Source organism: Solenopsis invicta, chromosome 5, assembly GCF_016802725.1.
Source record: "Solenopsis invicta isolate M01_SB chromosome 5, UNIL_Sinv_3.0, whole genome shotgun sequence".
In the NCBI taxonomy this organism is placed as follows: domain Eukaryota; kingdom Metazoa; phylum Arthropoda; class Insecta; order Hymenoptera; family Formicidae; genus Solenopsis; species Solenopsis invicta.
In genome coordinates this window covers 19,851,571-19,879,042 of record NC_052668.1, presented here as the reverse complement: position 1 = coordinate 19,879,042, position 27,472 = coordinate 19,851,571, and the positions used below count along the sequence as shown (strand labels likewise).

Genomic DNA, 27,472 nt, shown 5'->3' with positions numbered 1-27,472 from the left:
TATAGCGTTTTTAAATTTGGATGGCGCGGTGCAACAAGTTCTGCCGCGTTCACTGACACGACGGGGCATCGACGTGTGTTACAAAGAGCTAACGGCGAGAGGGACCATCGCGAGACACGGAGGTCGGCGACAACGACGACGACGACGACAACGACGACGAGGGCGGCGGCGGCGGCGGCGGCGGCGGCGGCGGCGGCGGCGGCGGCGGTGGTAGCGGCAGCGGTGGCGGCGGCGACGGCGACGCCGAGGTTGCGCGGCCACTCGACGTCGGGACGCCATCGTTGAAGGACGCATGAATATGTATACCGCCGCCGGAGCTGTTGCGATCTTGGCGATTTAGCAAAATCAACTTTGATAAGGCTTTGATTTGTCCGCCGCGCCACGATCCATATTCGCGCGTTAGCAATCGGCATGAACGTCGCAGCCACCGCCGCCGTCGCCGTCGCCGCTGCCGCCGCCGCCACCGCGATACCGCGAACACGACGATGATAATGCCGCCGATCGCGTATCGACAATCGCGGCGTAGTGTCAGTGAACTTTGGTAGACCCCGAGTGTTTCCTACTTTAATTCTTACTATGTGCTTTCTACGAGATCGTCGATGTTGATCGAATCAAGTTAGTGCAAAATGCTTTTATCCTGTAAAAAAAGCTTTTTTTTCGTTTTTAGACAAATTAAAAGTTTGATGTATGTTTATGACTTGATTATAATTTCTCTACTTGATTATGTTTTCTCTACTTTCTACTTAATCATTACCTTTTAATTATAAAATTGTTTAACGATTATAACGCAATCGTACGATTCAGATATAATTTTTATTCAACAAATTTAATGTTTATTCATTGACATAAATATTTGTTTCAATCTTAATTGTTTTTCAATTTTTTTTTTTTTTTCAGAAAAGAGAAAGGAGAGTAAGAGTGGAATGCATAAATTTTAAGTTTTTCTAAAAATTTAAATGATAAAACCTGATTTTAATCAATTTAAATTGCATAATGTTGAGGGAAATTATTTGTGCTTACTGTCAAAAAAGATTGAGTCAAATTCTCAAAAAGATAAAAAAATAATAAAAAAATTAATTAATTAAATTAATTAAAAAATTAATAGAAAACGTAAACATTGTGAGAAACGGATTTTCTAAAATTAAAGCCGTAATAAATTCATTTCGTTTTCTTTTAATCAGTTTAATAAATTGTTTTTTTTTATTTATGTAATAATATTTGAAAAACTTATAGATAATAATAATACAAGATTAGGAATATAACATGTATTGCAAGTGTTGTAATTAAAAAATCTCGATAAAGTAGATATTGGATTTTTAAGAAAAAAGGTAAAATTATGGATATTACATTTCAGTGCGATAGGATTCGGAGCGTCCTAAATCTACATTAAAAGAGAAAACAAATTGATATTTTATAATTATTCCATTATTATGTATACATTTTTTCCTAACTTTTATTGACCTCTTTTATCGACTTGTTAAATTGTAAAATATTACAAAGATTTTGTATCGACACCTATATCATCGATTTATCGTCTTTGCACGCAATTAGGGAAATAGTCGCAAAATAACCTAGAAATTAATGAAGACGAGATGAAAAAATAGCATATTAATCATTGCGGAAAGCAGCCGCGATGCTATTTTGCATTCGAGAATGATGTGTCACGCATGGCGTGTCTCGTGCATACGAAAGGGCTTAGTATGGGATAGCTGTTCGCGGCTTTGGTATTTGGACTCGACGATCTAAGCGCGATTTAAAATCGTTACACGAATTTTCTATATTTCCACAAAAATTTGTGCAAGATTACAAAAATGTTGTATATGAAGTTTGAGACGCCTCGCGACGCGCGACGACGGTCAAACGACGTAACATTCAATCGGAATAAAAAAAAAAGTGAAAAATAAACACAAGATGAACACAAAAACTAAGCAGATACTAGATTCTGGCATACACATCATTCTCGAATGCAAAACAGAATCGTTTGTGGTTGCTTTCCGCGATGATTAATATGCTCGTCGTTTTTCGCCTTTATTAATTTCTGGATAATTTAGCGATTATTTGGCTAATTGTGCAAAATTGCGATAAATCGAAACGATCAATGTACCTACTCGTAAGGGTATGAGAGTTGACAAAATGATGATGAGGAAACACGGTAGTAGCGTTTCGCGCCAAGTATACCGTTCGAGTTACTGATCGATGGACCTGCAATGAGAGCTGCAGTTGCGAAATAAAAACGGGCGATCGATCGGGAATCCCCGGTGTTATCACGCAACACGTGATTGACTGACCAGTACTTACAGCATTCTCAAAGTGGCGATTTGTGTGCCATGTTTCGATATAAGAATCCTTGAAATGTCATGAAAACATCGCACGCTCCACTCGCGTCCGCGGTGCAATTGGTCTAATTTTCCAAACAAATTCAGTCGATATATATGTAATATGTTTACATCTCGAGAATATAAAAGAATAAAATACTTTTCCGTTTTCACACACAATATAATTTCTATTGACGCGTATTGACAATTCGTTTTGTATTTCATCTCGTATCGTTATCTTTTGTCAATTTAATCAGCTCTTAACAACAGATTTATCATTTTTCAAAAGAACTGTGTATGAACTTTACTAGAAGACTCAATGGACGATTAAAATAAAGTAAATCTATTCAAATATTAACTGCAATTTCATTTATTTTCAATTACGTACAGCAACTCTGTATAATATATATATATATATAATTTTGCATCAATCTGTGAGAAGGAATTTTATCTGTAGTAAATTTTAATTTTTTTGTACTTTTGAATTGTCAACTTAATAATTTCAACTTGTTACGTTGCAGATTCTCTTGTCCCGATTGTGCGTAATTTATCGAGACATTGAGCAAACTTTTTTTCAAACGATTTTTGTCAAGAGTCTGGATCTTTTATCGTAATCGCAAATAAGAACGCGCGAAAGTGGCGGCGGCCTCATCTTGCGGATGATCGAGACTGAAAATCAGTCGGATTTGCGCGTCAGTAGACTGGACCGACAAAACGAGGACAATCACCTCGTAGCTGGTAACGACGGTAACGACCAAGTTGAAGGTGGTACTCGCGAGGGTGGTGAGCAAACGACTGCTGCAACCACCGCGACGACGCAGGTGGAGGACGCAGGTAAGTGTGTATGTGTGTGTGTGTGTGTGTGTGAGACCCACATTGCTCTCGAGCTTCAATCACCCGCGTGATCAAGAATCGATCCTTGCAGCGTACATCAACGGACTCTATCTCGTGCAACTAAACTCGATTTTCTTTATGTATTTGGATCAAACAATTATTCAACTTGTTAACTCTTTCTCTTAATTTAGTTGTTTTTATTTATTTTTTTTCTAAAGCGTTATTGGCATACGCGCAAAATAACATTAACATTATTGTAAATAATATATCAGTCGTTTTTATTCTATGCAAATAGCCAATGGCCAAATGGCAAAAATATATTTTAATAATGGACAAATGAAAAGCGACGTGTTGATCGTAATATGATTACGATAAAATTCGTTACTATAAAGGTGTTACCGTTATAGACAGAAAAAAATGTAATGGTTGTTAAAAAAAATAAATAAGTAACTAAATAACGAAAACTGCAACATGTTACTTGTATAATGTAACATTTCCAATCTTGGCAAAAGTATAATAATTAAGGCAGCGCGGATAAAAAAAAAATTTAGTGAACAAATGTATAAACGGTTAAGAACAGACCAAATATAAGACTAAGGATGAAGACTATGCGGGACGATATGAAAGTTCGGCTGGAGTAAATCGAAGCAAATTTTGACCTGATTTGATTTAGGTACGATGAGAAAAGAGGAGCAAGAATCACCGCGAATTCACGATAATTCAACGGGTCCGAAGGGCGGCGTCGTCGCCGCGAACGTCGCGACGCCCACAACAGTATCGGCGATGCCGGTGGATGACGAAGAAGAGGAGGAGGAGGAGGAGGAGGAGGAGGCGGAAGAAGAGGAGGAGGAGGAGGACGCCGAGGAGGAAGAGGATGTGGAAGGTGGAATCGGGGCAGTGGAGGGTGGAATGACGACGCGAGAAGAGGTCGGGGGTGTGTTGGTCGGTGGTGAAAGTGGGGGTGGAGGCGGCATGGCCGGCTACTGGAGGCAGAGCAGACCCTCTAGTCCCCGCATGCCGCCTCCGGAGCAGTCGGAGCAGCCGAGCCGACCCAAGAGCCGGCACGAGCTACAAGCCGCGAGATACAACAACCTCGGCTACTGGCGAGCGAGAAGAGTCACTTTTTACAAAAATGGCGATCCTTACTTTCCGGGGGTGGAGTTTAGGTAAGTGTTACTTGCTCTTGATTTTGATCAATCATCGATTAACGGAATACCAATTAACCAATTAAGCAAGAAGCTTGAAAAAGATGTAGAGAAAAATGTTGGCCGTGACTCGTTACATTTATTGTTACGTGTCACGGCAAATTAATATTATTATTTGACACAATTTTTTCAAATAACAACACGTTTCTTTTTTCCTAATATCGCACGGAGAACACAATGATTGTTCCTCTTGCATGCAATTCTTTCTTTTGTTTCGGTAACGCAAAAGAATGCGATAGACAAGATCGTTTTGCTGTTAAACCAGTTAAACGGATTATACGGAGATTGATATAAAATTAATTATTTGAATGTAGCATAAATAAAAAATTAATTTTACACGTGCGCGCGCGTTATACATATATACGTGTATGTACACATAAGTTACATTTACATGTAACATACATAGATATGTGTACATTTCCGTTTACATGCGCGCGCGCATTTACACACACACACACACACACACACACACACACACACACACACACGCACGCACGCACGCACGCACGCACGCACGCACGCACGCACGCACGCACGCACGCACGCACGCACGCACGCACGCACGCACGCACGCACGCACGCACACGCACACCATTAATTCAATATAATTTAATATAATTTATTGCATTTTACCCGTGTATGTATATTATTGTTTATAAGCTATTAAATTACATTTACATTAAATTTATTAATATAATACTTAATAAACAATAATGCGGGAGTAAAATGCAATAAAATCTTATAAACTTACAAACATACATGCTTAAAAAATATTGATCGATAAAATGTTCACAAACGTATAACAATGATACCGTGTCTCTTTTTCTGTATCGAAAGTATTAAAAATTATTTTGAAAGAAAAATGATAAATTTTTTTCTGTAAACTCTTTGGGGCGGGGAGTGAGAAAGCAAAAGTACGTGATACGTGAAAAAAAAATTGAAAAGTATACAAAAGAAAAAATATGCGATACGTGCTATTATTTTTTAACAAATATAATAAGGTTTATTTAATTGCCTAGCATCCTAACTGGGAATGTTAATAATATTTGAATTAAAAGATAAAAATGTTTGTAATTGTAAAAATATCGTTGCATTAGTGCAAAAGAATCTTTACTCTAGATAACATTAATTTAAATTAAAACGAGTAAATTATATTTGGATTTAAATAAGTTTTGTTTTTTCAAACGTCGAATTTAATCGTCGATTTATAGATCGTCTGTATTAAAGATTAATGCATATTTTCACGTCTCGTACAATTATTACAGTTTTTTGGCGTACGTTTTTAGTTTTTATATTTATTAATTTTTTATTTTGCAGTAATTTAACCAATGATTTTAAGAGAAAATTCAATGGAAATTGATTAAAGGAATCGATAAAGAGTTGAGACTCGAGTATTGAGACTACTTAATTTAGAGAATTCTCTCAAATATTCTCAGATTCAAACCTGGACGTGACATTGGTTCTTTGGAAGCTCTACTGGATAGATTGTCCCTTCGGATGGACTTGCCGAGAGGGGCGCGCCACATCTTCTCGATGGACGGTGATCGAAAGATCAACCTCGACGAACTCGAGGATGGTGCCTCCTACGTAGTGTCCAGCTATAAGACCTTTAAGGTGAGAGAGATGTGTCACGAAAGTTGGATTACTGTGAAAAAGATGGATCAAAGTAAAATTAATACGTAGATTGCACTAAAAAAAATAAATAAATAAATAAATAAATAAAATTGAGTCAATAAGACTCAAGATTAAATTGTAATGGTTCAATTGAATTGGAATGATTTATTTGTCGATATTAAAATTACATGTTACAATAATTTTCACTTTTCACATTTAAATATGATTATATGATAGATATTATAGATTTGTTGCATTAAATAAATATGATTAATGGATAGTTTATGTCATCTTGATAAAAAAAAGTACAGCGTTAATGCGTTTCATAAATAGCAAAGGTATGCGTTAATCACGCTCGATTGAAGCGCTGGTTGGTAATGGCGGCGCTTTCGATATTCGTGAACTTGACTGACGTTTTATAAACACGACGTTGTCTTCTGCAAAGCATAATCGATCTAAACGCGCTACAAACGTGAATATTCTGGCGTTTTCTTTCTATCCCACCACGCCGTTATTCACGACGAAAAGTCAACACATTTTTATAACAAATATAAAAATACGTTAAACTTTTTTTGTAGATTAAAAAATTTTTATTATTTTATCTATGCGTCATACAAAAAATATTAGCAATAATACGATATCAGTGAAAATTATTGTAATATGCGAATAATAATGATGATACATCACAAGGTTAATAAAATGTGAAATACAAAGATAAATGTATGCCATAAATTTTTTCTATAACACACACACACACACACACACACACACACAATTAGGGAATGTAATTTAGAACAGAGGAAGATATCAAGTTTTTCTCCGCTCTTATTTACGAATTAATGATACGAATAATCGACTAGTCAGATATTGTTACTGTTGACGTTGTATCGTTAAGTTATTTACGTATGATTAATATACTTTAGTAGTGTAAAACACAATTTATTGACGCAATATTGGTCTAATATATCCCGAGAGGGTATGATAATATTTAACCATTACCTTATCAATGAATCGTGCTACTAGGATAAGCGTACAAGTGTGCTTAGCCAAATGGGGCAAGGCGAGAGTCGAGGCATAAAAGATTAAAAAAAAATTTTTTAAAAAAAACGCCAACTATAATATATTATTTATATATTGCCGTAAAATTTAACGTGCCACTATACATATACATCGAAATAGAAATTTTTTTTTAATAACTTTTAAAGAAACTTTTAAAGAATACACAGCAACAATTTTTAAGAATGTTTCACGTACGTAATACTACCGTCGCCGTCGCCGTTGCCGTCGCCGTTCTGTGTATCTGGCCCAGATCAACTTCTTATTAAAGCAGGCCGCACGCAACGCAAAATTGTATTTGAATGAGAGAACAGGGAGCGCTCTTTTCCTTTTCTCCTATATCATTGCAAAACGATACACATGGAAATCTTTATAAATCTTTACCACTCGTCTTGCCCCAAGATTTTACAATTACTACGTATTTATGATATCGCACGAAATTTAGAGATATCCATCTACGATGGAAGGGGATCTCTAGGAAGAAACTTGATCGAAAAGGTGATTCTCATCATTCGATTCATTGCTCGTTAGGTCCATTATTGACGTAATGGATGAGAAGCAATTTTATTTTGTCTTACGTCATTCGGCATATGGTTCACACCCTTCCGTTTAAAGGTGTGACCAATTTAACTTCGTTGTGTATTACGGTGCACCTTGATGCAATTACGATCTAGTCATTTCGATCGCCATCCGTATGTAGGAAATTATTCTTTAATTCACCAAAGTGGTCGAAGCCTTTTCTAGCGTAGCTTATTCTTCCATTAAACAACTTTGCATGCCGATTTGTCCTAGTTAGCCAGATCTCGCCAGTCTCGGTACATTCTCAAATATCGAACGACTCTTTAACTCTTAACTCTTTAATTGCAGTTGAAGAGAAAGAAGAGTGGAGGGGAGATAGACTATTTGGACATATTTAAATTTGAACATTTTCATATTAATTTGATATTAATTTTGTAGTAATTTTTAAGGAAACGAAGCATGGTCAAGCATGGCCATGTTTTATGTTTTTACATGCGAAATTAATTTCATAACCATAAATACTACTTGTCCAGGAAGGTTTCTTTTGAAATTTTCCAATTTCTCCATTTTAAGATCTAAAATTACATTTTTGATCGTAGTTAATTTAATATGTATGTGCATTTATTTATATTTACTTATATTTTATTTATCTTGAGATTTTATATGAGAAAAACTTGTACATTTGATAAATTGTGATATATAGATATCTATATGTATACGTAATACGTATACATATATGTGTGTATATACCTTGCATTAGTTGTATATACTTTTCTACTAAAATATCAAGTTTTTTTTTTCTTCTTTTTATCACATAGAGAGAAAGAGTAAACCTAATATCCTAAATATATTTGAGATATATTCCATTCTCACTTTCTTTACCGCGGACTTTTCGACCAATACGAAATCAATATACGTTAGAATGTACGTTAGAAACTTTTTGTTTTAATTCTCTATTTTACTTTTAAATGGTTAATGTGTTGGACGAAGCGCCTTGGTCTTGGCTTCAAGTTGTTTAATCTTCAAGTTGAATAGTTTTGCAACAAGTTTTACTCGAAGAATAAGCCGCCTTTTTATTATCTGTAAACACAGTTGCAAATTTATTCCAACTTGCAATTGAGCATCCATTGACATCGATATGTTTACGTATTTGTAAAAGAAAAATGCAAAAGAAAAATTATATCAAATTTTTTGACAAATCTTGAAATTGAAACACCCTGCAATGTAATGCGATGTGACTCTAATGATCGCGGGGCTCTGTTCCTCCATTGTCACCCTTTCCTTTCTATCGTATATCGCGCAAAATAGTACATTGGTCTGTTTTGCATTCCCATTATCATCTTTCCTCAATTCTGACAACTCAACTCACGTATTATACACGTCTTTACACTTGTGCTATCGCGATAAAGATTCGTGCCATTAATTAGATTTTTATTATATGTTCGTTCACCTTCGTTCTCTTTTTCTATCGCAAATTGCGTGTTTGCTCCCCGTGTTGCTTGCCACGCTATTGGTGACCTAATTACATACTACCAACGAAAAGTCACTATTGCGTCGTGTGTGCGCAATCCTTGGAATGTTAAGTATGTATGTACAATCCCTGCTACCAGCGCTACTGCGTATAAACAAATGAGAATCTTTTCTCAACAGCGATCTTTTCCGAGTGAAATCAAATTTAGGTAATACATCTGTACATATTTGTTCCGTTTGTTACATATTACAAGTTACATATTACAAAATTACTATGCTATATATTTTACTAAAATATTTTATGTAATTTTATAGATTATTATTATTATAACAGAGAATTTACAGACTTAACTTGATGAAATAGAAATAATGGAAATAATGGAAACAATGGTTTCGCAAATTACTGAATTTTCCTACTGAATGTTGGAATGATTTTATAATAGCGAGCGAGTCTCTTAGTCAGAACAACCAAGAACGCATGAATCACGGAGTAGTAAGTGGGAGGTAGGAGAGGGAGGGCAATTCCTACTTCCGTTAAGACGGCCATTGTAGAGGGTGGCGAGAGAACAGGGGAGAGACCGTATCTCATTGACCGTTGGTCAACCGGCCTCTTGGGATCAATAAACACCAACTTCTCTTTGCTTAACTTACCTCCGAGAACGCTGCTTTTCGAGATTTCAAGTAATCCTAAGGTACAGAGGGGTCGTTGCTCCAGAAAAATCTTGTTTTCTCATTTTTCTAGCTAGAAAAAAGAAAATTTTTTCTTGTTCACTTAATTTTTCTTTTGAAATTTCCTTATCTTTATCGGCGTACATTGTATGTACGTAATCGTAATTCTCGACGAATTATCTCCAAATACAGAGAATAGAATGAGGAAACGATTCAAAGCCCGCAATTCGTTGTCTCGTCATTGTGTACGAAATTTGTTTTTTTCTTTTTTCTTTTTTTTCCTTTTTTTCCATTCTTGTGGCAACTGCTTCACCACTCGTTTCAAACAACTATCGAATGTGAACAATGCCTCACTTATGTATGGCTGAAATTTAATCTGAACGGGTTTGAAGAATGGAACTTTCCAAGCGTCACGTCACCAAATGGATTGTGGCACCATTTCATAGAAATGTACCAAACTTGTCATAGAATATATAAAATTACATACATATAAATAATGTGTGTGTGTGTGTGTGTGTGTGTGTGTGTGTGTGTGTGTGTGTATCGAGTACGTAATTTGTCCTATCCTTCGAATAGTAGCCATTTCTCTGTAGCCATTTATTCGTGCGTGGAATCAACGACAATCCTAGCATTGATATCTCCGTGATCGATTGTATTGTTTGCTGTAGTTGATGTCACCAAGGTAGAAGAAATCAAAGAAATGCGATAAATGCGCAATATATATTTATATATGTATATATATATATATATATATATATACATACATTATACGTCTTTTCATTAACATTCATTAGATATGCTTTCGATTAGACTTCTTATCCTTCTCCGTAATCGTTGTTCTATCGAGCGATGCCTGACAAGTGCCCCTTACTTCAGCTATTATTTCTCCAGCGAATTATTTTTCTGTAATCGCTATGGCACGTTTTGAATCACGAGACCTTGCTATCGTCACGCAACATATGTATATGAGCTCGTTCTTCATTTTCATATCGCAGGGGTACTTAACGTTAAATTAAGAACAAACGAAAAAAGACGTAGGAAAAAAATCGTTTGACGAAACGATTTTACCATATATAGAGTTTCCTCTGAAAAAACAATTGTATTTATAGATTTATCTGTATCATCTCTATTAAGGCGAATCGTGTGTGTCAGCCAATTGTATTGTACAATATTATTCGCTTGAAAGTATTTTAAACGGTTGATTCTCAGCTGCGCCAGTTCTTCGCGGTTTAAACAATTTTTCTTTCAAATTTTATAATTAGTTTTTAGAGAATTTCCTTGAAAAGACGTCAACTCGAAAACGAGAATAGAGTTTGTTCTGTCTTTTATTTACTTGTTTTTTCACGAAAAATCGCCCGCTTGTTATCAAACGATCCTTTTTGTATATCATTGTACGTCTTTGTCGTCATCTTTTGATATAATTTTCTAAATTTAAGAATTTATTCTCAATCTTCCGAGATGTCTAAAAAATTCTTTAGCATTGAGTTTGGCATTGAGAGGCTTATCGAAAAGATTTATTGTCGCGGCTTATCAACCGCACGATTTTTTCTAATCTCTATTTGGAATTATAATCAATCCAGACGACATTGCACGCGATTGTTGCAATTATATTGTAATTTCACACGCATTGTACACATACACGAGCATATGACAGATATATTCATATTACGATAAAATTAATATCTCATTTATAATAGAAAAGACACGATACACAACATAATATGTAGTATATGTAATCAAAATCTGTGTGTGTGTGTGTGTGTGTGTGTGTGTGTGTGTGTGTGTGTGTGTGTGTGTGTGTGTGTGTGTGTGTGTAAACTAAACATTAATCAATGAATTAAAAAGAGACAATTCTCTTTTGTACTTAATAAAATGTCTTTATAAACAAAGTAATGGACAATTTATCAGTTATGAAATTTTTAAATAATATGATTCCTTCAATTCAGTGTAATAACAGCAAAGATATGAAACATTAATATTTCTGTAGTTGAAAATATCTTGATTAAAATTTTATGAAAATTGGTAATATTATTTAAAAGATAATTTAATGAAAGAATAAACATTTTTTTATTAATTTAAAGTAATTGAAGCTTTGTTGTAAATAGTGTAATGCAAATTTGAGAGAGAAAGAGAGAGATATGATTATGGATAAAATACTAATGACTTAAACAAGGGATTTAAGTATCGTATCAATGTAGGATGGTTTAATGGAAGAGTTGGTTTGCGAGAGAAAGTAGGAGAGGGGGGGGGCGGGGGGATAGGCTGACCTTTATTCCGTATGAATATATTTCAACTATTATACTTGTAACTTTAAAATAAAAACATGTACATATACAAAGATATAAATGTTATATATAATACAAATTGCTGACTAACCAATTGACAATTATCTTTTGCGATAACTATTTACAAAAAATAGCTTATATCAATTTACATTAACAGAAAACATGTCTATTCTCTTAAATAAAATTATTGTTTTTTTTTAAATAAAATTTTAATTAAGTTACTTATAACTACAGGAATATTAATTATTACTCCCATTCGTGGGATTATTCAGGAAGTTAAGAATTAATATTTTATATTTTTGCTGTTATTGCACTTAATTAAAGGGGTCATATTTTTAGAAAATTATTCTAAATTTAAAAATAATCTATACTTGTTTAACAAGAAAGAACAGGGTAATTATTTATTTTAACTTATAAAATAATCGGTAATGTACTTCAAAATACTACTTGAGAAAAACAAAGACATTGGAAAAATGTTCTTTAGTGTATAATTTGTTGTTAAAGAATGACGATGTAAAAAGTGTTATAAATGACTAGCGGGATAATACGCGTGTTTCCAAGTCATAACTCGGCTTATTGGACTATTCGCCTCGTTAGCTCTTTTTTTCTTCTCTTCGACATCCACTTTTAGTATTATTAGTCTTACGTAGCTAATCAAGTAAAGTGCTTTAATATATAGGTCGAATTTGCCGGGAAATCAGGTTTTTTTTTCCACGAGAGATTTATCAGAAAGGCGTGTGGGTGTTGTTAATTTCCGCGGATGCTTTTATCGCCTTTTATCGAAACAAGCGCTAAGCATAGAACAACTTTTATCATCCAAACTAACAAGGATTAAAACGATCCCCATTGATCATTGGTTAAGTTTATGTAATCGATATACATCTGCTTACTAATCGACTATCCGGTATACCACTATATATATTGAAACTTGCGTATGAAATATCAGATTTTTAATAATTAATAAAATTTGTATTATATGTAATGCATAGATATTTGTAACATCTATTTGAAATTTCTTCTATTACATTAGCAACGTGAAATTTTTCTTATCGTTAATAATTTTTATTGTATCATTTTTCAATTTGTTTAAAAAAAATAAAAATCAAAGAGAAAAAATAAGAATGAGATTTACAAACATTTAATTGAAAAATCTTGACTGAGTAAAATTAAGGTTCAACACTATACGGTACGTTATAGTATCAGATAAACACAAATCACAAAACATTGGATAACAGTCCAGTTGAGGGAAGGAGGGAATTTAAGCGACAGCAAGGCACCCGAGCGGCGGCGGCGACGGCGGCGCGGCGGTGACGGTGGCAGCACGTTCGATATATGTTGATTAAAAATCATGAATAAACGTGGAAAGGGAATAGTTGCGATTCCTTTAATTCCTAGCATTCAGCATTCTATTTAGAATTGCTTAGTATCGCCAGACGTAGGATCAAGAAGAGGGGGATGGGGATGCGAAGGGTTAGGGGGAAGGGGGTTGGGGTCGTCCTTGAGCGCTGGCGGCCCTTCATAAGGTATATGGAGAGGTGTGGTAGGGGATGTTGCAGCACCCTAGTTCTTCAATACAACTATTCCACCTCCTACTTGCCCCAGTAGTCGTCCATTGAACACAGTCGCGGTTGTATCAACCTGTTCGGATTCGGTCCGAACTCCGTGTTCGAGAGAGAGAGGGAGAGAGAGAGAGAGAAAGAGAGAGACAGCAATTGTGTCACGCAATTCAAGATTGACGAATAGATAATAATTATAATAAACTTTCACTCCAAATCAGAGTCATCGTTCATCAACTTTTACCGTAAATTGATGAATCTAACGTGGGAACCAATGTGAATATCTTCTCGGTAGATTACAATAACTTTCCTTCACCCTTTACACCTTCCTCTCTCTCTCTCAGCAATTTCTTCCGATATCCTTCACAAGGCTCAACAAGGAATCGTGCGTGTCACTATAATGTCTTTGATATAATTATGAAAAATTGTTGAACAAGACCGAGAGTGTTCTTTCGGAGCGTGGCAGAAGCAGTGAAATAATTCTTCAAGTTTTTTTCATTGACATTTTTCTGTTCTCATCCAAGATCATCATCGAGTAAAGCGAGTATACAAAGTATTCTCCTTTCATCTTTCGTCTTTTTACAAAACTTTACTTTCACAAATTTGTCGTGACCTATTTCGTGCCTCTTTTTCGCTTCTTTCCAATATCCTTAACGAAACGATTCTTATTTCCTTATTTTTTTTCTCGAAGCTTGCATGCTGATTCTCGAATTATTGAAAAATTGTGAAAATAAAAATTTGATTGAAGATATTCTTCGAAATCACGAGATTAACCGTGAAATGTTAGTTTTTCGGATCGTGTATCGTACAATCGTATTCGAGATTGAATGTGACTAAAGTGAAGTGTGAATCTTCAAAGGTTGCAAAGGATCAATTGAGATTCACAATTGAGTCTGCAAGTTTGTCTTCGTCCCGATCGGACGATTCGGAGCCAGAATTTGGCGCTGGACGAGAAATAGAAGATTCTTGCAGCGACTCGGAGACCGAACATTGTAATCGAGACTTGAGCTGCTGGACAGACAGTTTCGTCGTGTTAATGAGCGATTCCTTTGAAGTGATATCGCTGCCGGCCGACATGATGCAGGTTCTCTGAATATACATACCTATATTATGCGACATTTTGGACTTGACAAAATATGTTAAGTATCTGAAAGAAATTTCAGATTTTAATATAGACGCGTAATGTCCAGATACATAGCGCGATGTAATGTAAGAAGGAAGAAACGATAAATAAAAATTTAAAATCAACGATACAATGAGTGCAAAAGAATCAAAATTTTGTCATCTAATTTATCAATTATCTTAAGAATGTGTGTGTGTGTGTGTGTGTGTGTGTGTGTGTGTGTGTGTGTACATATAATATATCTGAAAGAAAATAATCAACAGTGAAATACATAATAATAACAATAATAATAATAATAATAATAATATTATCATGTTTCATAATGTACTGTAATATTTTGACAATTATCGAAGTACGTTTGGAAAATTGATCAACACATTTTAGCACTTATCGTGAATATCTTTATCAATGTATAGATAACTCGTAAAAAGAGGAAAACGCATGATAAGTAATTAACTAATGACAATAATTTGAAATCTTTGACAACAGCCGGCCAGCTACGGGAAGAAGAACACTACCTGGTACACTACTCCCGCAGGCGGTGGAGGTAGTAGAAGCGGCACCACCGGGACCGGAAGTGGGATCGGAGGGTGGCAAAGTAGACCGCCAGCGGTACCGAGTCTTAGCCGGAAAGCCTCCATCACCGAAGAAGCACCACCCCCCGGTGGCGGAAAGCCCTCTTCGGGCCGTGTCATTCGTATCGTTAACAACCATGACCATACTGTTCAGGTAGAAGGACCGAGACTCGTTAACTTTTACATTCGATCATTTACTATATTCATTCTTCTCTCCTTTCTCTTTTTTTTTATTGACCTAAATTTTATGTAAACACACACACACACACACACACACACATACACACACATGCACTCGTAAATAAAACGTGTCTTTGCACGATAAAATCGAGTCATCTTTTTCTCTTAAATAATTTAATTTTATTGCGCTTCACATTTTTTTGTAACTTATTTTACTCTCGATGTCTAAATAATTAATATTTTTTTTGTTACGTCTATTAATGAAATTTTTTCAAAGGATGTAAACCTTATCTAGTTTAATCTAGATATTAATCTAGCTTTATTTTTTTTTGTCAGTGCCGGGTTTTGCTGAATCTTCGTACATCGCAACCCTTCGAAGAAGTTCTGGAAGATCTCGGACAAGTGTTGAAGATGAACGGGGCTAAAAGGATGTTTACCGTCTCGGGACAAGAGGTTAGTTATCATTCGAGTATGTACGAGTTAAAATTAAAGAAAATTTAATATTTAAAACATGGCAAAATTGTATTATTCTACCAAATTTAAAATTTACTCTTTTTTATACGTCATAGAAAAAAAATAGAGAATTTATTAAAACTAGATTTTATGGAGTAAAATTAATTAATGAATTTATTAAATTCATATATATATATATATATATATATATATATATATATATATTAGACATTTACATTTATACAGCATTAACGTCGTTTTACGGTCAATATATTTGGAAAAAAATCTGAGCAAGAGTGCGTGATTTAAAAGTATAAAAGAGAAAAAAGACATATGTAAATCTCAGATATCAGCATTGTACTTGTAAAATCGACTCGTGAGGGACGTTAATCCATAAATATGTATGCCGCGCCGCGGGAAGAGGCAAGACGGAGGTAAAACTTGTAGTATGACGATAACGGGGTCGAGCCTCGTTCGAGATCTTATGAAATAAGGTTGTTGTTTGTACGTTCCAAAAAATCGCGCCTTTGAAACCAAATTTTTATTGTTATTTTTATAGAATTCTAATACTACGTACCTACGTGCAATAGAATTGTACACAAACGTATTCCGTCTTTACACATTCTTTTAAAAGAAATTGTAAAGTAAGATAACAATAACTATCGATAAATGAGAGTATTAAAGCGACACTTTTCTTTTACAATAGTGCATCCTTTTGCAATTTTCCGAGTTATTGTAAATTTGTGAAACTTTTGAAAAAAAAATTGCAATTGTATAACATATCCGTACGATTTTTAAGTCAAATTTTTAGATTTGATTTAAAAATTGTTGGAATAAATTTCACAATCAAGAGGATGAAAACAACAATTTTGCCCGCGATTTTGAATATAAAATCTGCTTATCCAAGTTGTTACGTGTACATACACACATGTGCGTTCTCACATTGTCGGAATACAATTAGTATTTATGACTCGAGCAAAAGAGTTAAACGAGACGTCTGCAGAAATTAGTTTGGTATTCCAGTATTCGTCGGAATATAATTAAGTTTTATTTTTCTCAAAGAGACTCGACATCGTCGTGATATTCTCATGCTCTAAAAGCTGTCGTATATGCGCTATTCGTATGTGTAAAGCGAAATCGTAAAATAACATTGGAATATTTCTTTGAACAACGACAAATAAAGTCGAAAAAAGGTAAAGCGTAACGCGACATTATTCTATAGCACCGCGATGCCAGCTTGAATTTTTGACATTGTAATAAATTACACGGTTATACATCTCTCACGGGAGGTGCTCGTGATGTAAGTGGGACGAATGTGCTCCCACGTGTGTGTGTAAAAAGGTCAGAGATTCATCTTTTCAGGTCACGATCGTACATGAATTTCAAATGGGCCAATTTTCTTCGCCAAATGGCACGTCATCGACCCCCTTCCCCCTCCTCCTCCTCCTCCTCATTTTCTCTCTCTCTCTCTCTATTGCCATTTTTTCTTGTCTCGTGTTTTAATTTAATAATTAAGTATTTGTGCTTTTTTGCGTATTGTTAATTTCTTGTAGCATACATTGTTTAACGGATAGTAATTCATAACCTTTTGACAAACAACTCGATGCCTCGATTCTTTCTCTCCTTGTAATTGGAATTACAAACACTTTTTTATTTATATTTATACAAATAAAGACGCTTTGCGAAAAATTGAAATACATCCAATTCATAAAAAAATTGTGTCAGATATATGTGTTTCTTTAATACGCGCGCGATATATAATACAATATATTATACTTCCCATACAGCAAGAAAACCTTTTAAAAAAAAAAAAAAACCATTTTATTAGTAATATCGCTGAAATGTTACAATATTGCTGTAACATTACTGAAATGTTATATTGTACGCTGTGCCATATAGGTTGCAATCGTCGAAAGAAACTTTTAGAATATGTTTATTCCAGAGGGAACGAATCCATAAAATATAAACTTGATGCGAGTCGAATAAAGAAAATTGCTTTATACGACGTGCCGACAGGTGAGAAGTTTCTCGCAATTGAGGAACGAGTTCGCGGATGTGGATACGTTTTACTTGGGTACCGGAGCGGCTCTCGTGATGACCGGTGGCGTCACGGCATCCCCGGTACGAAGGTCAAGATCACGTGGACCATCCACCGTCGTGGAAGAAGTTGGCCGACAAAGAAGGGCTCGCAGCAAGAGCAGACCACGAGCCTTGTACGCTGCTGACGCTGAAGTTGTCCGAGTAAATGGTAAAAATAACAATCCTTGTAACTACTTGTTTAAAATCTTTACGTTTATGTTAAAACAAAGCTCTTTTGTTCTATACAATTCAACTACGACAAAAATAGATTACACCGTTAATTTTTGTCACATCTTCATCGCGACATCACCCCCGAGTCTTGAAACTCGTCGAATTCGTCATGGGAAAGCTAATTAGAATTTATAATTAAATTCTAATTAGATTTTGACTGACAATTGAAAATTACAAATTGCTCGTCACATACTAACTATAAGACTGAGCAAACTGAGCTGAGAATAATTCTTTAATGAATAAAAGCCAATTATTGTCTATAGGAATAAAGTCTATCGAAAAACGACGTTGCAAAATTTGCTTGATTGTGAAAGAAAGAGAGAATATCAAGCGAGATCTCATCGCTTGACATTCTCCACACCTTCGATCTTTCGATCTCTTTGCGTTTGTAAAAAGGACATACTCTAAGATTAAGAAGACGCATATCGCGCGTACCATTGGCAGATTACAGCGTTGTGGAAGTGCTACGCGAGGAACCGGCTAGGGTGACGATCAGAGGACTCAGACGATCGTTCTATCCTCCCTCTCATCTGCCTCCAGTCGATAATTCACCGCCTGAGAAGAAGCTGCAACTCGAATGGGTCTATGGTTATCGAGGAACCGATACTCGTAAAAATCTTTGGGTTTTACCCAGTGGCGAATTATTGTATTACGTCGCGGCCGTGGCAATACTTTACGATCGAGAAGAGAATGCGCAACGACACTATATTGGACACACGGAAGATATTATGTGCATGGAGGTAGGTATAGTGCTTTACGATCTTTCGCTTATGATTCGCGACAACTTTTACTTATGCAAAATGAGAATTGAATGTATAGTACGAATTTAATATCGCGCATCCCCATGCAATGTAGGCTTATTTTCACGTATTTTTATTACACTTGGTTTTTTCGCAAGGATTGAGGGAATTTTTCTTTTTCGTTCTTCTCCGTTCAACAATTTATTCCACGTATTCAATGTAACATGGTTAGGTGTCACGTATACTTGAGCATTATACAAAAAAAAAAAAAAAAATACCTTGGATTTCAGGTTCATCCCAGCAGGGAGCTCGTCGCGTCTGGGCAAAAGGCGGGCAGACATAGAAAGGCGCAGCCACATGTTCGTATATGGTCAACGGAGACTCTTCTCACCTTATACGTGTTCGGCATGACCGAATTTCAAATGGGTGTCTCAGCATTAGCGTTTTCACAACTAGTAACTATCTAATTTGGCTAAAATTAAAATAATTTTTTACAAAAAAAAAAAATATATATATATATACACACACTTGCCTGTTCATATCGAGAGAAAAAAAAGAAAATGCGAAATGTTATAAATACTCTCGACGAGAGTGACAATTGACAACAATTAAATTAATAAACGAGTAATAATACAAATTGTTTTAATCTTTTTATATTATAGAACGGCGGTAGTTACGTACTTGCCGTGGATTCTGGAAGAGAAGCTATACTTTCGGTGTGGCAATGGCAATGGGGTCACTTGTTAGGCAAAGTGGCGGTAAGTTTCTCTTTCATTTTCTCTTGCGCGTCTTTGTTGTAGTTTTTATTTTATTACTTGATAAAACATATCACGTGCAACTTTATTCAGACTATGCAAGAGGATCTCACGGGTGCAGCATTTCATCCATTGGATGATAATCTCTTAATAACGCACGGACGCGGCCATTTGACATTCTGGAATCGGCGTAAAGATGGTTTCTTCGAGCGAACCGATATCATCAAGCCGGCAAGTATCAATTGTACACAATTGATTGTATATGCTAGTAGTCTTAAAATTTTCTATCGCGTGTGTACCGTGTACACAGGCGTAATTTTCATTGAAATCTCTCTCGGATAAAAATATTGGAATTTTTACTTTACACAGCCGTCTCGTACGCACGTTACGAGCATTCAGTTCGAACAGGATGGCGACGTTGTCACCGCGGATAGTGATGGTTTCATCACGGTATACTCGGTAGACGCGGATGGGGCATATTTCGTACGAATGGAATTTGAAGCGCACAACAAGGGCATTAGCTCTCTCGTCATGTTATCGGAAGGCACTCTCCTTTCCGGCGGTGAGAAGGATAGGAAAATAGCCGCTTGGGACTCGTTGCAGAATTACAAACGCATCACCGATACGAAGGTATTTGAATTTTTCGAAGAAAACGTCGTTTTTCGTTTTGATATCATATTACACGCGTACGTATTATATTATACTTGCCTTTCGTTAAGGCTAATTTTTACTCTTTGTTTTTTATTTCTCCTCTTTGAGAGCTATTAGAGATTCGAGTCGATTGTTGATTATATTCGGTTAGGTTAGGTTAGGTTCCGCTTCACTTGTCCAGCGGAACTATTTGTTTTACGTTGCAGCTGCCAGAATCGGTAGGTGGAGTTCGCAGTATATATCCGCAACGTCCCGGACGGAATGACGGAAACATTTATGTAGGAACCACGCGGAACAACATTCTCGAAGGTTCTCTGCAAAGAAGATTCAACCAGGTCGTATTCGGTCATGGCAGACAATTGTGGGGTCTGGCGGTTCATCCTGACGACGAAGTCTTTGCCACCGCTGGACATGACAAAAATATCGCTCTCTGGCGAAGACACAAGTTATTGTGGACCACGCAGGTAAACTATAATAAAAATGAAAATATTCATATTACATTATTATGTTAGGCAAATGGAATAGATGTCTATATACTATATACATGATAAGTTTACATTTTGCATAGCCGCATATCTACACGTATTATACACGTGTGCAGTTATTGCACATCCGTGATCATGCATCCAACGCAATCTCACGCTTATTCACGCTTACACTAAATGATCGAAATCATTTAGACGTTCGTCGTACACGAAATTTTTTTTATCAACTCCCGAAATACAAAAATATTTGCGATAACATTTTTCATATGTTGGATATTTTAGGTGGGTTTCGAGTGTATATGCATAGCTTTTCACCCGTTTGGCGTGGCATTAGCGGCGGGATCGTCGGAAGGCCATCTTTTGGTACTCGCGGCTGATACCGGCGCAGCCGTGGCGACCCTCAGAGTGTGCGGATCACCCCTGTCTTGCATCGGATACAATCCTAGTATGACATAAGTTTATTTCCAAGTTCGTTGAACTCGTCGTTCTACTACGAGTCTAGCTGTAAAAAACAAAAGAGGAACAATTGTGAAATAATTTATGGCTTTTTATATCTTCCGTTACAAATAAATTTTTAATTTCAAATTTTTCCAAACCGCTCCCTTCATCCTCCTCCCTCCCCTCCCCGCCCCTCCTCACCGCTCCCCTACGCTACTATTTTCAATTTTGTTCTCTGTTCGAGCAGCTGGAGAAATTGTGGCAATGGGTTCTCAAAACGGTAGCGTGTATCTCTTTAGAGTATCCAGGGATGGATTTTCATATAAAAAAAGCAACAAAATCCGCGGCACACAGCCATTGATGCAACTCGATTGGAGTTCTGATAGCCGCTTTCTCCAAACCGTCACTCAAGACTACGATCTCTTGTTCTGTAAGTCTCATCCGTTATACACTTTTGCCAATAACAGAGCTATAAACATCTATTTAGAGTGAATATTTAAAATTTGTCGATATTTAAAATAGCCACGTAAAGCGTATATGTATACAAAATTTCTTGTATACATACTAATAATTTTTCAACTTTTATTACTTTTTATTGCACTATTATATTATTATTTACATTAATAATATAATATAATATAACTTTTGTTATTTTGTTAATTAATGAAACAGATATAAAAAATTATTGTTGCTAATTGATAACGACAAATTAGCAAGGATAATTAAAAAGATTAAAGAGAGCTTAACATAAAAGTAACAAAAACTCACTCATATGTTATGTTGTATAAACTACACTTGACATACATGTATATAAATATATGAAATATAAATTTTACTAGGGGACGTCAAGGTGTTGTCATCGGAAAAGAGCCCATTGGTTATGAAAGATGTCAAGTGGTACACCCACAACTGTACCGTTGGTTACATGACTTCTGGTTAGTCGTTTGTTATTCGTAAAGATACCTCGGTGAAAATTTTTAATTAGGGATTAAAACGTAGTCGTTATTTCAGAAATAAAATCAGATTTATAGTAATAGCGTTTATACAATATTTTACGTCAGTAATTATAACTATAATTACTGACTATGTTATTCAATCCGATTAAGAGTGACGTACTAGTTAATGAGAAAGTCTAAACCTTTTTTTTTATTCTTTTTTTTTTTTTTTTTTAGAATTCTTGATACATGTAGGTTCTGAAATATTTTCTCAGATTTCTCATATCCTATAACTTTTAGAGAAATATTTTCAACTTTTTCAGATTTTATAAGATTTCATCGAAAATTATTTTATCAGAATGAAGAATGTTAAAAATCTTTGGATACTTATTTCCAGAATAGGTATATAAAATCTGATAAATTTTATATAAAGTTATAAAATTATACAAAAATTTTGAAAAAGTTTGAAAAAAATTTTTACCAGGATAAGAAATAATTGGATGTAACGTATTAATGAAGGAACGAGCGGGTAGAGTAGAGTAAATCATAGATTTAAAAAGAAACATATGTAGAAAGCGCTTTTAGCGGAGAAATAAACGTAAATGTAGGATAAAGATGTATTATTGTGAAAATCATAGAAATGAAATGTACAAGCGAGATTTTTACGATATTTACAGGGCAATGGAACAATCGTTACTATCCATTGACGACAGTTGTCACGACTTCCAGTAGATCAGCGGCACACGATATGCTGATAAGCGGCGACGCCGAGGGCTATCTTCGACTCTTCAGATACCCATGTACCAGCGCCAAAGCTGAATATGTCGAGGAAAAGGTATATAGCTCGTTAGTGGCCTGCGCCAGGTTCCTCTACAACGACCAGAATGTCGTCACTGTCGGCGGCACTGACGCTGCCTTGATGCTCTGGGAATTGGTTGACGAATAAAAAAATTATAGAGTCGCTAGAACACATTACTTATTTGTTCGTGTGTCGTTGTATAGCGATAAATACGAGGCGCTGGCGCCTTTTAGATTTTAACCGTCCGCGACAAGTGGATCTTTTTTGCAGGTTGTTTAATGAATTTAATACAAAAAAATGTAAATATGCGAAAGAAATGCGTCACAAATCGATTTTTCAATTTTAATTAAAAAATCCAATTCGACATCGGCTTATTTCGCGCATTTCAGATATTGATTGTGCATTTTAACACAAAACAAGGATCTATAGTTCCATTATGATACAATCTATTCGACTCGCACTTGATTCATTTATACCAACGTAACTCGAAGGATAAATTTAGTATTGAAAGACAATAAGAAAATTCTGCACTGCGATTCGTACACTGTAAGCGTGTGAATCTCATTTTCGTGATCGAGACTGCGGTTATTTTTATAGCTTGATCATTCTTGTGTGAGGCATAACATAAAATCTTCAATTTGCTGATCAATTCTTATTTCTTAATTTTATACATACATAAAGGGTGTCCCAGACTCCGCGTGACATACGTTAACGACGTTCCTAAGATACATTACGAGATCATTTCGAGACAAAAATCCTAATATTGATATGTTGAAGCTACAGTAGTTTTTAAATGAAAAGGTCAGTCTCACCATCTTCACCATTGTATATGAAATTTAAAATACTATACATTAAAAACAAAATGTTATACATATATAAATTTACATTGCTTTCAATCCTAAAATTGTCCTCGTGTTACATAAAAGGTAATATTATATATAAACCAAGTTATTAATATTAGTCGTGTGATTGCGAGCCAATAAACAGGATGTAAAAATGAGCTGAGAAGCACTCGACATCATAAAAATGTAGAATTTAGCGTGTGCATGCGTTGACACTTACTAACGTACGAGCTTAACAAAGAAATTAAATTTTAGCTATCGTTACAAGTCGAATGTGAAGGAGGAAATGCACTTGCTCCTTAGGTTCATTCTTTTTAACTGGACTAAATCCAAACTAAGATATATTATGTATAGCAGATATATTCGGGAGTCGCGATTAATTACATTTCGTTGACCGATGTGGAGAGTATATATATATATATATATATATTGAATAAATGAATGAATTGAATGGCGCACGATCGACCAAGGGCGAAATATTGATTTCTTTGTTCAAATTTTTCATTCAAATCAATCGATAATAATCATTATATATATATATATATATATATATATATATATATATATAATAAAATTATCGAAAATTAATCAATTATAATAATTTAAACAACGTTCGAAGACTATTCTGTAACTCTTAATAATAATTCGGTATTGTTACAGCGTCGTTGCGCAACTTTTGTACTATATATATATATATATATTTACCATGTATAATTGAGCAACGACACTGTTAACGATATCAAACTATCGTTAAGAGTTATAGAATAGGCCTACTAAAGAGCTTCGGCATTAATCTTTTTTTTTTCTTTCATTCTTCTTTGTCTCGTTTCGTCAGACGATCAAGAGGCAGAGGCATTTTATTTACAAAATTTGTGGGTAAAAGCTATAAGATAAACTTGATACGAACAGGCATTTACCACTGCCAGAAGATTCAGATTGAATCTGATATCTGATTGGAAAGAAAGGGAAGGAAGGAGAAGCAAATTAGGACGAAATAGAAAAAGCGTGGTTGTAAAAAGAATAAAGTTTGGATCTTCCGCTTGAGGTCTGCTCTTTTCGGTCGTGCTCTATTACAATCGCGCTTTCTCTATATAAGAAATTTTTTTTGGAATAAAGAAACTGCAAGAGCAACGAGAATCTCGTCAACGGTCAAAATGGAATGTCCAATAGTGATTAAAAGGCAAAGTCTTACTCAAACGGATGTAGCTGAATAGGACAGTGTGCAGAGAAAGATCAGTCACATACATGCCTATCATACAAAATGCAACATTATTTAGGTCTTAGGATAGCGATTGATTGATTTTTCTGTGTATACGCGCGAATGTACGCGTAAACTTACGTTACGATCAATATATATATATAATTATATAGCGTCGTTAATCATTGTATTTTACAAGAGCGTATAAATGTGTAAAGGTTTCGAGGGGAGAGTCTTTGTTGCAGGTCAACGCTCCTCTCTTATAAACCAGTTATCTTTATTTACATCTTTTTAGAGGGAAATGGAAAAAAAAGAAGAAAACATGTGTTTCGTATTCACGCAGTAGTTTTGTAATAAGCGATTAGGATCGTCACTGCCAAGATGTCGCGAGCTAAAAAAGTTCTACCGAGTAATCATCAGATAACGATCGTTTATTCTTTGTTCACTATGCGCCATATAAAACCCATGTCACATTTGTCCTATTCTCAATGATGAGATTAAAAGTTTGATCTATCCAGAATGACCTATCCGAGGCAATTATATTAAGTCTATGCCAGGAGAGGAGGACGGGCATAGCCGCATAACGTATATTAGATATAGAATCATACGAATATTCGTGTTTGATTTTAGGAATACATACAGGAAAATGCATGTCTGTTATTAAGAACGTTGATATTAATAAATATCAAGTATCGATCTGTGATCTTTATTAGAGGCGTAATTTTCTTGTGTATATTATGTTGTTGTTGTTGATGGAAATGAAAGATTAAGAAACTCTGAATTGATAAGAGAAAATTTCGTACGTAAGTATGTACAATAATCGTCAACTCGAATTAATATCTTCTCATTGTATTAGATATTTTTGAATTGACGGTATAAGGTTGAGCTATTCGCCCGTCACGACTGTCGGTTGAAAAGTTCATAGTTACATTTGTATATAATTACGTTACAATACACACGTAGACAAACGACCATCCTGTGTTGGCTTTTATCGGCATTTTTTATTTCATTAACTTTGAACTTTAGATTCCTTAATTTGGGGTAAAAATAAAAAGCATTGAATGAAATTTTACTACTATACATATTGTACAAACATGATACGCGGTAAGTGTGACTTGGGTCAAACTTGGATCGATTTATGTGGCGACATTACGTAATATTCGCAATATTTTGTTAATAAAATATTTAGTTTTGCTCCGAGCGCGATTTTATCTGGCGATTAAATCGCTGATCGAGTTAATTGGAGTTTATAGTTGAACTGAAAAGAGCTGAAAGAGCAGAGAGTTCTGAATACACAAGGCTATTAACATGAAATAAAAAATTTAATTCTTTACAACTTATTCGATAAGTTGTTCTTCTCACGGACAAAACGTCATTTCTTCAAAAAGATACTTTCGTTTTTTTCTTTATCAATTTCATAATACATACGTCCAATAATAGATGTAATAAAAATTTTTTGTTTTTTAGAACAACTAGAGATACGTAACGATTCCTGACAGTATTGGGAATTATATAGATTTCTATATGTTATAGATTTTAAGTACTATCGAATCTACTCTGTAGAAAACAAATCGAACCTATTGGGTATCTCGGATGTTCGCCAGCGAGAGTATGTCAGGCGTAAATAAAAGTATAATGGAAAATAAAAATGCTGATATAACGAGATTAAACTGCACTTGCATCTAACTTTCCCCTCGCCTGTAGCGGTCGATTAATCAACCGGATCAATTGCTGGAAGACGTGGAAGATACTGGATTATTGAAAGAACAAGAGAGAAAACGTATAGAGGCAGAAGTTTGGATACGAGTGCAAAGTCAATCTTACCACACTTGTACATTCTTGTTTTCCATTGTATAAACAAGCACGAGTGCATTACTCGTGCGAACAAAATCGCAGAAAAATTAATTTTGATAAAAATTAACGATATTATTCCTATATCTCTTTACATCTACAAGAATGTTGCGAGAAATGTTGTTAGCCGATCGTAGCCGAAATACTTCAAAGTAATTAATAAATATTTTTCGGCCTCTTGTGGCAGATGTCGATATAGTATAACAAGATTTAGCAAGCACTCACCTTTTTATGGGTTTTATGTATGTACATATATGCGCATACGTGTGTGTATGTGTGTGAGTGTGTGCGTGCGTGTGTATATATAAAATTGTGCGCGCTGATTTAAATATTGTATCTCAATGAATAATGATACTACTACTACTACTACTACTACTACTACTACTACTACTACTACTACTACTACTACTACTACTACTAATAATAATAATAATAATAATAATAATAATAATAATAATAATAACAATGACAAAACAGCAACAATAAAATAATGGGTATAATAGAATGATCAACTATGCTATTCGAAAAAACGATGCTTGACGAATTTACTACAAATTTATTATAATTAATTACAGGGTTGGGAACGTTACCTTCAAAAAGTAACTCGTTACTGA

General features: G+C 35.1%; 1 protein-coding gene across 3 annotated transcripts; it reads left to right on the top strand.

Moving 5' to 3' along the window:
* The first annotated feature begins 227 nt into the window (after window positions 1–227).
* Window positions 228–26,677, top strand: LOC105205837 (echinoderm microtubule-associated protein-like CG42247). Of its 3 annotated transcripts, XM_039449071.1 has the most exons (17): window positions 228–615; window positions 2,837–3,149; window positions 3,823–4,315; window positions 5,791–5,968; window positions 15,136–15,375; window positions 15,738–15,854; window positions 17,871–18,102; window positions 18,609–18,904; window positions 19,195–19,359; window positions 19,567–19,662; window positions 19,753–19,890; window positions 20,029–20,289; window positions 20,517–20,774; window positions 21,078–21,240; window positions 21,481–21,663; window positions 22,073–22,168; window positions 22,846–23,114. In XM_039449071.1, exons 2-17 carry the CDS (start codon window positions 2,975–2,977, stop codon window positions 23,112–23,114), a joined length of 3,360 nt encoding a protein of 1,119 aa, XP_039305005.1. In that variant the 5' UTR covers window positions 228–615; window positions 2,837–2,974. The 3 variants fall into 3 exon arrangements, with proteins under 3 accessions (XP_039305005.1, XP_039305006.1, XP_039305007.1); XM_039449072.1 differs by lacking the exon at window positions 228–615 and having other exon boundaries at window positions 2,975–3,149; window positions 22,846–26,677; XM_039449073.1 differs by lacking the exons at window positions 228–615; window positions 2,837–3,149; window positions 3,823–4,315; window positions 5,791–5,968 and adding an exon at window positions 13,216–14,607 and having other exon boundaries at window positions 22,846–26,677.
* Window positions 26,678–27,472: the final 795 nt, after the last annotated feature.